General features: G+C 36.1%; 1 protein-coding gene across 2 annotated transcripts in view; it reads left to right on the plus strand.

The window, feature by feature from the left end:
- Nucleotides 1-13,212, plus strand: part of LOC140945582 (uncharacterized) — a 37,407-nt gene that overhangs the window by 6,352 nt on the left and 17,843 nt on the right. Inside the window, exons 2-5 of one of the 2 annotated variants that reach the window (XM_073394597.1) lie at nucleotides 1,506-1,885; nucleotides 5,274-5,439; nucleotides 7,763-7,851; nucleotides 12,467-12,517. In XM_073394597.1, the coding sequence (XP_073250698.1) occupies nucleotides 1,506-1,885; nucleotides 5,274-5,439; nucleotides 7,763-7,851; nucleotides 12,467-12,517 (686 nt within the window). The remainder of the gene's footprint in view (nucleotides 1-1,505; nucleotides 1,886-5,273; nucleotides 5,440-7,762; nucleotides 7,852-12,466; nucleotides 12,518-13,212) is intronic. The other variant, XM_073394605.1, reaches the window with a different exon arrangement.

A 13,212-nucleotide genomic window follows, 5' to 3' on the forward strand; every position in this document is an offset into this window, starting at 1 on the left:
GACAGACAGGATGCAATGTGTGGTAATAGATGGCAAACACTCAGGCTGGTAATCTGTCACCTTAGGAGTCCCACAGGGATCCCTGCTTGGGCCTGCTTTTTTGTCATAATTTATTTCTCAACGATATGCTTTGTCTCACTCAAGTATCTCTGGCTTTATTTGCTGACAATGCGAAGTGTTTTCATACTTTAAGATCTGTCAGTGACTGTGAATCAGTACAAAGTGATATTGATAATCTAGTTGAATGAAGTGATGAATGGAAGCTTGTCTTTAACACAGACAAATGCCTGTTATGCTCGATGACAAGAAAATGCGAACCAATTACATATATTATACCATTGGAACTAAAACCTTAAATAGAGTTGACGCTCAGTGTGATCTTGGTGTTCTAATAAACTTTGACACTTGTTTTAATGAACACATTTATGCACAGGTTAATAAAGCTAATAAGATGCTAGTTTTTTTATAGGTTGTACAATTAGTGTAAGTGAGCAGTATTTACCCTAACCCTAACCCTAACCCTAACCCTAACCCACTTTAACTATGCCTCGGAAATCTGGAGCCTGAGGTCTATCTCTATGATAAAGCTAGTGGAGGGATCCACTGACCTGCCACAACAGTTTTCTTGCCCAAGCTAAGCCACAACGAGCAGCTCAAACGATTTGATCTACTTCTGTTGGTTTACCGAAGAGAAGTCAGAGACCTTGTAACTTTTTACAAACTCAAGTGTGGTCACTATGATAATTATTGTTCATTTGTCTCCTATTTTCAGTTCTGCTCTGATAAGAGACTAAGCTCATTCTCAAGTAATAAACTTAGATTTAATTTAGTTAAAACTGAATTCCTCAAGAGAACTTTTTTTAATAGAATTCGTTATTTATGGAATAACTTACCGGACAACCTTTATTTCGAAGACCTGAGCCTGTTATGCTTCAAAAACATTACAGAGATTTTTATAAGAATAAGATAACAGGCTTTGATCCTGATCACCCACATGTAACTTGGGCATGAAATTATAGCAATTAACGATACATTTTATTTATATGTGATACTTTTCTTTTTCTCTCTTTTTTACAATGTAATCTAATTTTAAATTGGGTGGACTATACTAGCCTGTGTGCTTCTTTGGTTTCCTTCTAGTCCTTCCCTGCTATTAACGTGTGTCTGTAGATTTATTATATATTTGAAGGCGATGCAATTTTTCTTTTTTTTTTTCCATCTGCTTATCTGATATGGATAAACTTTGTAGTGGGATGTTCTCCCAAAACATAAAATTCTTACATTTTATGTTTATATGGACAAGATATTTACTGGGTAAAAACAGGTGATTCATGTAAATGGTATGCACCCTAGGTGTGTTTCTGACTATCAAGAAAATAATTATTGTAGTGGACTTGTTATGGTTTTGAGCTATGAACAAGACATTTCTGGCCACATTAGTATACATGTACTTTTCGCACACCTAATATTTAACTAAAACATTCATTTTTTTCTGTGTTTTGTAGGCAGCATAAAGTCAGTTCCTCTCTGTTTCAAATTTGAACCTCCAAATTTGTCTTTTCACTCAGACTGCACATTAAATCTGCTAAATGATGATAAAACAAAAACTCTACCCTCACAGAGTGGCTATCTCCCTGAGTTTGCACCAGTTTATTCAGGAAAATCATTCGTACGATATGAACTGAAGAGGAAGAGTTATGGTGAGAGTGAGTTTGAGGAAACAGATGATGCAATGAGGTCATCTTATTTACAAACACCTTACAGTAAAGATAATAAGCTACCAACACAGCCCAAACGTAACCCTACAGCAACGGTTGCTAGTGGAAGTTGCAATGAAAATGAGAACAAGTTGTTACAAGATGTCGACAATCCATTATCTGAATCAGTAAGTAATGAAAATGTATGTAATTGCTTGTCACACTTGGACAGTTGAACCTTGCTCCGATCCATAAGTTGTACTCCTATAGTTGTCTGTAGGTGTAATACTAAGAAGTACTAAGTCTGCCTTGTATGATATTATATTCAGTCCTGCCAAGTCTCATGGTTTGATCATGAAACTCACAGTTTCGGTTATAGACTGATATGGTCTCACAATTCATTGCCAAACATTATAAAAGTGCTGAATCTAATTTCTTAGAAAAACCTTTTAAAATTTTTCCTTCAAAAACATTATTTTCAAAAGTTCTTACCCTAAAATTTGTTTAAACACTGTTATCACGCCAGTGATTTTGTTCTACATGTATCATAATGCAGACCATAAGAGAGTGTCTTGAAAACAAAGCCCCCTAAGACCCCCAATTTTTTAACATATTTTTTTTATGGGAGGGGGAAGGGAGGCCATTCTTGTACAATAATCGGAAAAGTTTGATAAATTAATAGTTTACGTCTTCTTTTTGTATTCTCTCTCTCTCCTTTTTTTTCACTTCACCACAAAATTGCCTTTTTCTGACAGTGGAGTGTGTCGTTATTGAGGGGAGTGGGGTGGGTGGGGGAGATGGAATTTGAAAATAGACTTAAATATTGAGTAATACAAAATCATGTCCCTAGAAATCGTGGAGCCATGTTCAGATCTTCTTCAGGCCTTTCTTCTTTTTTCCCCTTTCCCCTTAGAAAAGCCTGATACCCAGGCTAAATTTAATCCAGGTATCCAACGATAAGCCATTTATGGTACGTGAAATGATGTAGGATCCACTTGAGATTTCCAAAAAAGGCGATTTCCGAAGAAGATCTGAACATAGCTCTCACCCACTCACCCTCCCCCCTCCCTCTCCCCGATAAAGACAAACTCCACCCCCAGAAAAAGACAATTTCGCAGGGAAGTGACAAAAACGATGAGAGAGTACAGAGGACTTAAACTTTTAATTTAAACTTTTCCAATTATTGTACAAGAATGCCCCCCCCTCCCCCTCCTATAAAAAGATATTAAAAAATTGGGTGGTCTTTGTTTTGAAATTTTTGGGGTCTTTATTTTCAAGACACCCGACATAAGAATCATAAACTATACCTTCAAAACACGGAGTTCATGATAGCAATTTTGTTCTATACAAATGAAAAACAGTTCTTATCTAAACACGAACCTGCAGTAGGTTACATGTATAAACAGTACTGAAACAAAATAACAAGCCTCATGCACCAAAAAATTAGTCAACTGATTTACACCTAAACTATGGTCTTGCTGCCTGGGGTCAGGCATCCAAGACGTCCCTCAATAAAATTTTAATTCTCCAGAAGAAAGTGCTTCGCATGATGTATTTTACGGATATATGTGAACACGCCATTCCTCTATTTATCGACGCTGACATATTACCAGTGTCATTTATGTATTATAAAACTGTGGCTAATCTAATGCACGATATTAACAACAACAATTCACCAACAAATCTGCTCAATTTATTTGAAAAACCCCCACAATTCATTCATACTATACAAGATCATCTAGTTCAGGTAACTTTCACGTCAAAAGCTCAAAGCTGGAAATACACAAAAACTCCTTGTCTCGCTTTGGTGTAAAACTTTGGAATGAGATGCCTTGTCATATTAGAGATCTTCCTAAAAAGAAATTTAGGAAAGTACTTCACAGATTGCTTTCGGATATCTTAAAAAGAGAAGATGACTATATTGAGACGCCCTTGATAGTTGAAAAAGTTCGATTAATAGTTTAGTGATTTCTGTATTAAAGTATTTGTTTGTTTGCTTGTTCAGATTTAATGTAATTAAAACAAAACTGTGATAGAATATTATTTATTGTAACTTAAAATTGTAGTTTTTCCTTCTTTTTCCTTTCCTTTTTTTTTTTTTCTTTCAATTTATTTTTCTTTTAACTGGTCTGTCTAGATTAGCAATTGCTATTTTGCTGGCCAGTCTATTGTAACCAATAGTCTTATGAAATAAAGTTGAAGTTGAAGTTGAAGTTGAAGTTCTTACTGTATACCACTCTTTGATCTCAGTGTTCTTAAATTACAGAGTGTGTGGTTGGCTTGGGGCTGCTAAACACATCTTCATAAATTGCTAGTCTTACATGCAGAAACTAGCCCATAGACTCATGTTTTTTGCCAATCCAAGAATGCATGTAATGTTACAATTTCTTTCTTAATAAGTGAAACGCCTACCCATTTTGTTCTTATTCTTTGGGCAAATGAGTATCTTAATGTATGACAACCATTTAAACATTGCTCCTGGTAATATTAAGAATATGTTTAAGAAACTATTACTTGTTCATAATTACCGGACTCAATCTGTCACCAATAAAAATATTTATGTACATACAACAAGAAAAAAATTAAAGCATCAATAATTTGCTTTTAATCTTTGGTGCCATATAAATTATTTGGAACTGTGTACCATCAAAATTGGTTTGAAAGTAAATTACAGAAAACCCTTTTCAAGATCTTTGAAATCTTCACTTTTTTTTTCTGTAATGACTTTTCTCTCCTCTTGTGCCCCTGTTGACTAGCTTCAGCTAGTTATGGGCATCAAGCACATGGCCTTGTACAGGGCTCGACGTTGCGACCTGTAGGGTCGCCAATGCAGCCAGCTTTTACTCAGTGGCAACTAGATTTTCATGCCTGGTCGCCAACCTGGCCCTCGAGATAGGTGACTTTCTTCATACACTAATGATAATTTGTTATCCTTTACAAACTAATGGATAGCTGGCAGTTTTTCTGGTATCTTTAGGATAAGCAGCTGAACTTCATACTTTCCATAAGAGATATTTGCTGGTCTTATAGCCAAATTCGTTGTATAGCGGCGCGTGTTGGCAAACTTCAAATGGGTTTTTTCTGTTCCGTCAATCATTTGAGTGGGGGCGGAGTTAATGCAAATCATGATACAAAGCACTCGCCCAGCTTGGCCAGCAAAAATAAAACTGAGAATGACTCTAGACTGCTGAAGAATAGCGGAGGAAATCGCGATGATGAGTGGACTTTTTGTAAGGGGGAGGAGGCAGACATGCTTTATTCTTGCAAGAGACAAAAATAAGAAAGATCAGAAAAATCCTTGAAGAAAACTAGTCGATTATTGCCCAAAAGAGGGTGATAACAAGCAATGAACCGTGAAACACAGAAACAAACAAATTGTATCGAAATGCACCAATCACAAGTAAACATGTGTTTCCTAAGAGGTCCGCTACTATGATTGACAGAATAGAAAAACTCAAAATTCCTTCGAAGTTTGCAAAACGTGCAGCGCACGTGATACAATGAATTTGGCTTTACTTTAAAAAAAGATACTTTAAGGATGTTATTAATATATAAAAGATGTTATATTTTTTGTAGCATTGGTGTGCCAGTCCTAAAATCTGTACAAAGGACAGGACAAAAATGGACCTTGCTTTGCCAAAATTTAGAGAAACTATTCTGGATCAAGTGAAGGAGAAGTACAGAGTGAAAGACTGTCAGCGTGGCAAGTGGATCATAAGTAGAGGGGTAGTCTCCTTAAAAGGTACACTTGAAAGTTAATTCATAACTAGGGTGGAGAAAAACTGGTTGGTTGATGATTATCAACTAAACATAGTACAGCTAAAAATTTCTGCTCACAGCCATGTCCTCTCATTAATGGTCACTTGTATGCTTTAGCCATCAAGCAATTAATCTTATTGGTGAAAAACCTAGTTATAGGGGGAGGAAAGCGGCTGATGTAAGGCAGATGTGGACAGGCAGTATCATGAATTCATGAATTTAATGTAGACATCAGTAACATCCAAAAAAAATATCTGTGAATATACTGTATAACTTAACTGAATTTGCTAAAATAAATTGGCCTTTAGAAATTTACATTTTGTTCTGCCTTTTTGGTTTGTTCTATTATTTTGCTTTTATTGAATTTTGTCTTTTTGCATTGATTGTAAAAGTGTAAGTCATGTGTCTTAACCCCCTCCTTACTCTCTATCTCCAACACCATTTTCTCATCACTACATGACAGATTCTCTCTGATTCCATATTCTTCCCAATCACAGAGCAGTTTAATTTTGGTGCACAGGCTGAAAGTGGGTTTCTGTCCCATGATTACTGGGCTACCTGTTGCACAAATGCCAAAGTAGGAACTTTCGTAATTTTTTTGCAATACCTTCAGGGGTTTCTTACATGCAAGAGTTGTAGTGCATTCCGATTAAGCTGCAAATACTTAAAAGCCTATATCAAATTAAAGCCTTTCCTAATAAATCACCTGTTTTTTGAAAAATTGCACTGTTGATTTTTTTAGGATTTTTGCGAATGTCCGAATCAGCTTTTGAAAGCAAAATCCTAGGTCAATCAAACAAATACCGTCAAAGTCTTAGCTTCTTAAAGTGTCCCCTCTGAGCGAAAAATATAAGTCAAGAAGAATGCAGTTAAGAAAGTCCCTTTCTTCATAAACAAATTCGGCCCACAAATACTTCTCGGGAGTCTGGGCCAGTCAGCACTTTGAATTTTTGTGCTATTTTTATTTTTGAACAACTTCACTTTTCTACTTTAGCCACATTTGTATTGGGATCAATAGTGAGATCACTTTCGAGGCTGTGGAAATTATGAAAGACTGCAGCCACTGCTTGGTAGAAAACCAAACCAGTGGGTTGATGGAAAAAAAGAAAAGACAATTTTGCGGCTTCCACTGAGCCAACTATTAACATAGAAAGAAGGATGAAATAATTTTATTACCAACAGGACTACACTAAGTAAACATGAAGCACTCCACTCAGCTAAGACAAATGGCCGAAACGTTCTTTACATTTGCTGTTATTATATTTGTCAATTGCCTATCAAAAATTTGTTTAAGAAATTGTTGTTGTTGCTTCTTTAATATTCTTCTTTACAAATTATGCAGTCTGAAACTATGGTTACATGCAATGGGTTGCCTTCTTCATTACAAATTTATTTTCACTTTTTCAGTGTAACAAAGTGGGACCTGACTTTTGTAACGCTTAATATGTTCCTGAATTTTTTAGACTCTTTCTGCTCTTTTGATTCATTTTTCTGCTGGCTTGAACAAATGGATTCATTGAACTCCCGGTCGTATTCACTGTCTTCAGACCAGTCTTGGAAGTAAGATCCTTTATCTGACTTATCTGAAGTGGCAAGGCTGACTGTTAAGTCATTTTTCATTGATGTTCTTTTTGCCCTTCACTGTGGACATGGACATTTTAATCATTTTTGGCCACGTGAACAAGAAAAAAACAATGCTGCGTTGAGTCGCTAACTAAAGGAAACGCATTCCTGATATTCATCCACCAGCCTCATGGAAATTCCTGTGAAAAACGCTATTGGGCTGTCAATCAAAAGAGTAACTTTTAATTCTGATACAGATGAAAAATGGTCATTTCTCTGCCAACACTTAGTCTTTTCCAATTTTCTTTCTTCCTTGCAAAGATCACACTAAATCCTAATTCTGTGAGCCAAAAATCATAATTTTAACAAAATTTTCCATCTGAAGGTATCCAAGCAAGCTTCGTACAAGCTGCCAGTGTCCATTAACAGTGTCAACTGTCCTTGTCAAGATGTCACTGACATGATGACTACATCTTTTTGACAACTTTTTGTCTATGTTTTATTTTCAGTTGTTCTATTGTAACTTACAATTATCTTTCCTGTAAAATGTTCAAAAGCAATTCCACTGCATGTATTTAGGGAGCTAACAGGCTTTAACTTGGATAATTAATTACAACAAGTTTTTAAAGAAGGCCTATGTGGCACACTATACCAAATTTTTCCCTTTTGATTAAATGCTGTTGATGGCATGATGATGATCAAAAAGGAATTAATGAGGAAAGTTTTGCTGTTTTTTACCACAGAGAGTAAAGTAACAGTGGATCAGGTTTGGAAGAAGGTGTGTTCATTGATGAGAGAAGGATGTCTTCCTCACTGCAATGGGAAATTTCAGGTTGGTTTCAGCACAGAATCATATCATAACATGGAGGCCTAAACTAATCTTTGATTTCAACATTTTTTTTTCAGGCATATTCTTTGTAATTCTTTGCATTAATGCTATGGTAATTTTCATAGGCACAATTACCAGCAGCAACTGCTTGAGAAATGAGCCCTTACTCATACATTTACTACTTCTAACTGCCCTTGCCCTTTTTAACCAAACAGCTAGAGTAAGTAAATGTCATTTGTGTGATTTTGCATAAAGTCATAATTATATAATTCTAATTTTTTTACTGACACCTAAAATAATTTTTTCCACTGCTTTGCAGATTGAGTATATTTACAGGTTTATAAACCTAATCAGTTTTCACACATGTATGTTAAGGGAAGACACACATGCACATATGTGGCCACACCAGGCCCAGCACACAGCCACAGCTGGTTTCTGTAGCATTCACTAGTTTAGAAACAAGAAGAGAACTTGAGCCAAAATGTCGCCAGTAACAGTCCCAGAAGTCCTTCTTGTTTTTTTTAAGTGGTATAAAATGAAGAACCTTAAACCACATGTATTGCAGTTAGTCCTTTTTGGATGGGATGCTAGCTAGTCCATTGCAGGGTTTAAACCCTTAACAGTATGTTGTGAAGAAAGACATGGTCAAACAAAGTTCTTTTTTAAACTCAACTCAAACACACTTTGCCAAGTGCCATTTGTCAAAACAATCAAATTACCTAGGGTGGAAAAAAAACTCACAAACTCCTTACCACGCATGGGATAAATGATCAATCTAGTTGAGTACCTTGAAACTGCTGCAGGAAATCTATGTGCCGGTCAGCCCAAAGCTGAAAATCTAAATAAAATATTTATATAGTGATATGTTTTGTTTTTATTTTGGAGATAAAAGTTCAGCAGTTAAGGATTTGCCCCACTTAGGACTTGTTCCCCTTAGGGCCAGTCATTAAATCGTTCTTGTGTAAGGCAATAACACAATGGGATGTCAGACTTGAACCACTGGACCCACAGATCTGAAGTTCAAGGTGCTATTGTTGCTCTGTTCTTATTCCAGGCGCATTAAGCTATGACAAACTTTATGTCGTACCGCAATTCCTCAAATAATAGCCATCCCTCGATTAATCGCCTCCCTCACATAATCACCCCCCTCGACCTCCCGCCCACCATCTTCTCTTCTTTTATCCCCTCCCTTTTTTCCTTTCTCTCTCCTCATCCCTCAGCAAAACTGATCAGTCACCATTCAAGCTCTGACGCCAAGGATATTGTAATTCAAAATTAATCAAGGAACAAATTTACAAAAAGCTAAATTACAATTATGGTATGGCTAACAGATGACATTACTATTAAACATTCACAAGAAAAAATAACGGATTCCCATTTTTAGATATTTTAGGGTATTTAAAGAATACCCATAAAAATCCCAAATTTGGCAAAGTGAGACAAGTCCCAACCAGGGAATTCCCAACTAAGTTCGCTGATTGGGACTTGTCTCACTCTTCCAAATTTGGGATTTTTGTGGGTGTTCTTTAAATTCCCTAAAATATCCAAAAATGGGAATCGGTTATTTTTTCCCGTTATTCCAATCATATTTTCATTTTCGTAGCTGTTCCGGTAATAAAAACCTTGCCAAAAACGCGTAATAAGACAAAAGAAATATACTTATTGAAATACAGGAATAATAAATTTACCAACTAGAATATTAGACTAAATACACTTCATGAAAGGAATAAAATCAACTTAAATTTGGGTATGCAGTAGTAAAGAATCTTTCCCAAAACAATAATGGTTGCTTCCTGCGAATAATACTATACTAAGAAACTAACAAAATAAATCTGAGAACGGACTACGTTTGCAAAGGCACGAAAACTAAATAAACTAATAAGAAATGAAATTCCCACGCAGAACTAAAGGTAAAACCCACTTGAAACTCAAAAAGGCCTAGTCATGTAACAATGCGAGATACTGAGTATTACAATAACTTCTTGCAGGAATATTTAACAATTATTCCTCGAGCCCAAATGTGCTCTGAGTCAATAGCCCCTGAGGCCGAAGGCTGAATGGGTTATTGACTCAGAGGCCAATTGTTTTAGTAAAATCCAACTACTTGGTCAAAAATATCAAAACAAAACAACTTTTAGCTGGTTAAAGCTAGACGTAAATCCCTTTTTGCCGCCAAAAATCCGGCGCTCTTCGCTACTAGTGGGCTATAACATATAGCCTAGAAGTAGTTCAACCAATCAGAACACAGCATTGATAATGGATTTTACTAAACTTTATTAGTCGCCAGGTAGACAAAACTACAGAAGGTAAAATGTACTTAAATATCGGTTCCCGCTTGCCTCTAAAGTACCAAAAAATGAACTATCCAAATAGACTACAACGATGTACACATGAAGACGACAAAATCCAACTACAGCTAAAGTTAAGAGACCACGCGTTTTCTACGTAAAAATAGGCGTTGTCTAAGGAAATGAAACTAGCGAATCAGAAAAGCTTAAGGCGAGAGATATCATATAATTAAATCAGTAAAGCTTTGTTGTGATGTCATTTACAATTTGATTCTACTGCGAGTGCTGATGAACATTTTTACGAGATTAGGTGTAAGTGGACCCTTGAAGGAAATCGTGTGTAGAGATAAATTTTGCTGAATATATTTTTGGCTGAATTTTTTTGTATAAAAGCTTTTACTGATATATAGTTAGTATAATGGCAAATAAACTTCAGAGAAATCGTTAAAGCAGAAGACCATGACTAGAAAGTCTTCCAGAATTCAGCTTTCAAATCTTAGAATTTTAACAGGGAATTGTTTAGAGGCAGAACGAGCTGCCAATTCTAATTTTGGGGACAAGTATGTCTAGTGCCTGAACATGCTTATTCTGAAAACGAAAGCGATTGGTAATTGTGCCAATTCAAAAGTACACTTTGGCTTTGTAAACACTATGAATTCCTCCAAACCTTGCTGTGATGTCAGAGAAGGGGCACCCAACGAGAGTATAGTTCAAAACCACTTAAACATAGCTTGTTAAACGTATTTTAGTATTTAAACGGTAGATATAAGCATATTTTTATCCCCTAAAAATTTTTCATCTGTTCGGATTTCCTAGCTGAAAGTCTAGTGATCCGAAAATTGTAGGGATCAAAACTTACCTTCTCGAAAGTTTTAGCCAGAAAAAAAGACTCCCGAAAATTTTAGGTGACCTTTTTAGGGTAAAAAGCCGTTAAAAATGGGCAATTATACCATTTTTTAGACGTTCGAAAATCCTAGGAGAGGTAAACAAGCAAGAATTTTACAAAAAAATGTTCCGAAAATTCTAGATCTCAAATCGTCTTCCAAACAGATATTTTCCGAAAATTGACGTTGGGTGCCCCTGTCAGAGGTTTTCATATTTAACATTTTTTAAATATCCGCCAGTAGTTTATGCTCATACTCCTGCTACATGCAGGAGCCATGTTAATTCAGTTTTTACTGCTGTGTGTTGCTTCCGATTCAAAAAACAGTTAATTGGCCGGCGCGGAAAATACCATAAACTGTCATTTGGGTGGCTTTTCATATAAACCTTACTTTATTTAACTTGTTTTTTGCACGAACTGCACGTGCAAATCCTGCAGAGAAGCAAAAGTCGGGTTTACATGGGCGCGCCACCCAAACGGAAATTTAAAGAATATTATGGTATTAATTCGCTATAGCCAATAGAGATGAGAAGTGTGACGTCACATTACCATGGTAGCAAAATTTTTTGCATCTCAACAAAAGGGAGCTTAGGCAACAACGACGGCGACGGCAACGAGAACGGCAAAAAAACCAATAAGATTATATTAGTTAAACACCAACTTTGCACGTGCAGCACGATTTTTTGCACATTTTTTAGCCATCATTGCACGACTGCAACATGAATCTTCCTAATTTCATGCGCCTGCTTTACGGAGTAGGTGATAACAACACAAAAAGTTTCTTTATCTTTTTCTAAACTCAGATACGGTCCTTGAATATTTAATTTGAATATTTAATTTTTTTTAATTTTATATAGACACGAGTGTTTTACTGGAAAATATACCACTCGTAAAATTCATAAAAACTCCATCCGGGACCCGAGTGGTTTATTTTCCATAATCTCATACGTGAGTTTATCGATGACGCAATTTCGGTCATTTCCGGAATTCCCTCCATTATTTTATCAATGTCTTCATATCTTCGCGCCACCATGTAATATCCTCTATATAATTAATTTTTAAATTAGGAACTAAATATTATGTCTTGTCCATGCGGCCCTTTTTTACAGGTTACGGGCGGCGTTTATTTAAAACTTCCTATGTGCAAGTAATGGTAGTTGTACTTAAAAGTCCCATTGCACTCTTCTGAGCTCTTCTGAGTAAACACAGTTTTTACTTTAAATCTTCAATAGAGCGGTTTTCACTTGACTGTCGAAAGTAATTGAGGAATTGGTTTGGTTTTGGTTTTACTACGCCCTTTGGTTGGCTAGTGTATTTACTTTGGTTTTGGTTTTACGACAGTCAAGTGAAAACCGCTCTAGGTATCATTTGAAGATTTGTCTTAGGGTGCCTCATTATGTATGATGTAACAACTGCCCCATTAAAAGTCCCAACTGTTTTTTTCTAGAAAGCCCAGCAAGAAGTGTGGGTATACTGTGACTTCAGGCACTCGCTGAAGGTAAGAGTTATGGATTAATAAATACTGTCACTTGTATTGTAGGTAGTACTGTTGCTATCAGCATTTGTATCAGGTCAGTGAATATTGTAATGGGTTGATGAATACTGGCACAGTCAAACAATTTACAATCAATTATTATGAATACATATACAATACAATGTTTATTGACAAACAATTAAAGAAAACTGAAAAGAATGTGGTTAAAATTCTAAAACGACTCAGAATTTTCAAAGGACGTATACAAAACATGTACCCCGGTCCATGGACTACCTCTGTGGACCTAGTCCATGGACCCCTTTCGTGAACCCGGTCCATGGACAACACCTGTGGACCACCTCTAATTTTTCTAGATGAATTTTTCCAGAGGTCTTTATTGAGTGGAATGAGTAGAAATCAGTAATGATGTTAAGGTATCAATCTTAACATTAAATGATACATAATTTTATTGCAGATGTTAGATGATCGTTTGAGCAAAGTAATCTCGTAAAGTCCAACATCTTCACGTGCAAATTGAGTGCATGAGTTATTTTTCTAATCCTGTTTACTAGATTACTGTGTGATAACTCGAATTCTTTCACGTGCCTGCTGTGTGACTGTACATCTCATGCAGATTGGTTTTTGAGCTATTTTGAAAAAATAGCTCATATATCAGTGGTTTGGGTGTATGTATCTTTGTGGCTTTGTCGCTTTGTGGC

Source organism: Porites lutea, chromosome 1, assembly GCF_958299795.1.
Source record: "Porites lutea chromosome 1, jaPorLute2.1, whole genome shotgun sequence".
In the NCBI taxonomy this organism is placed as follows: Eukaryota; Metazoa; Cnidaria; class Anthozoa; order Scleractinia; family Poritidae; genus Porites; species Porites lutea.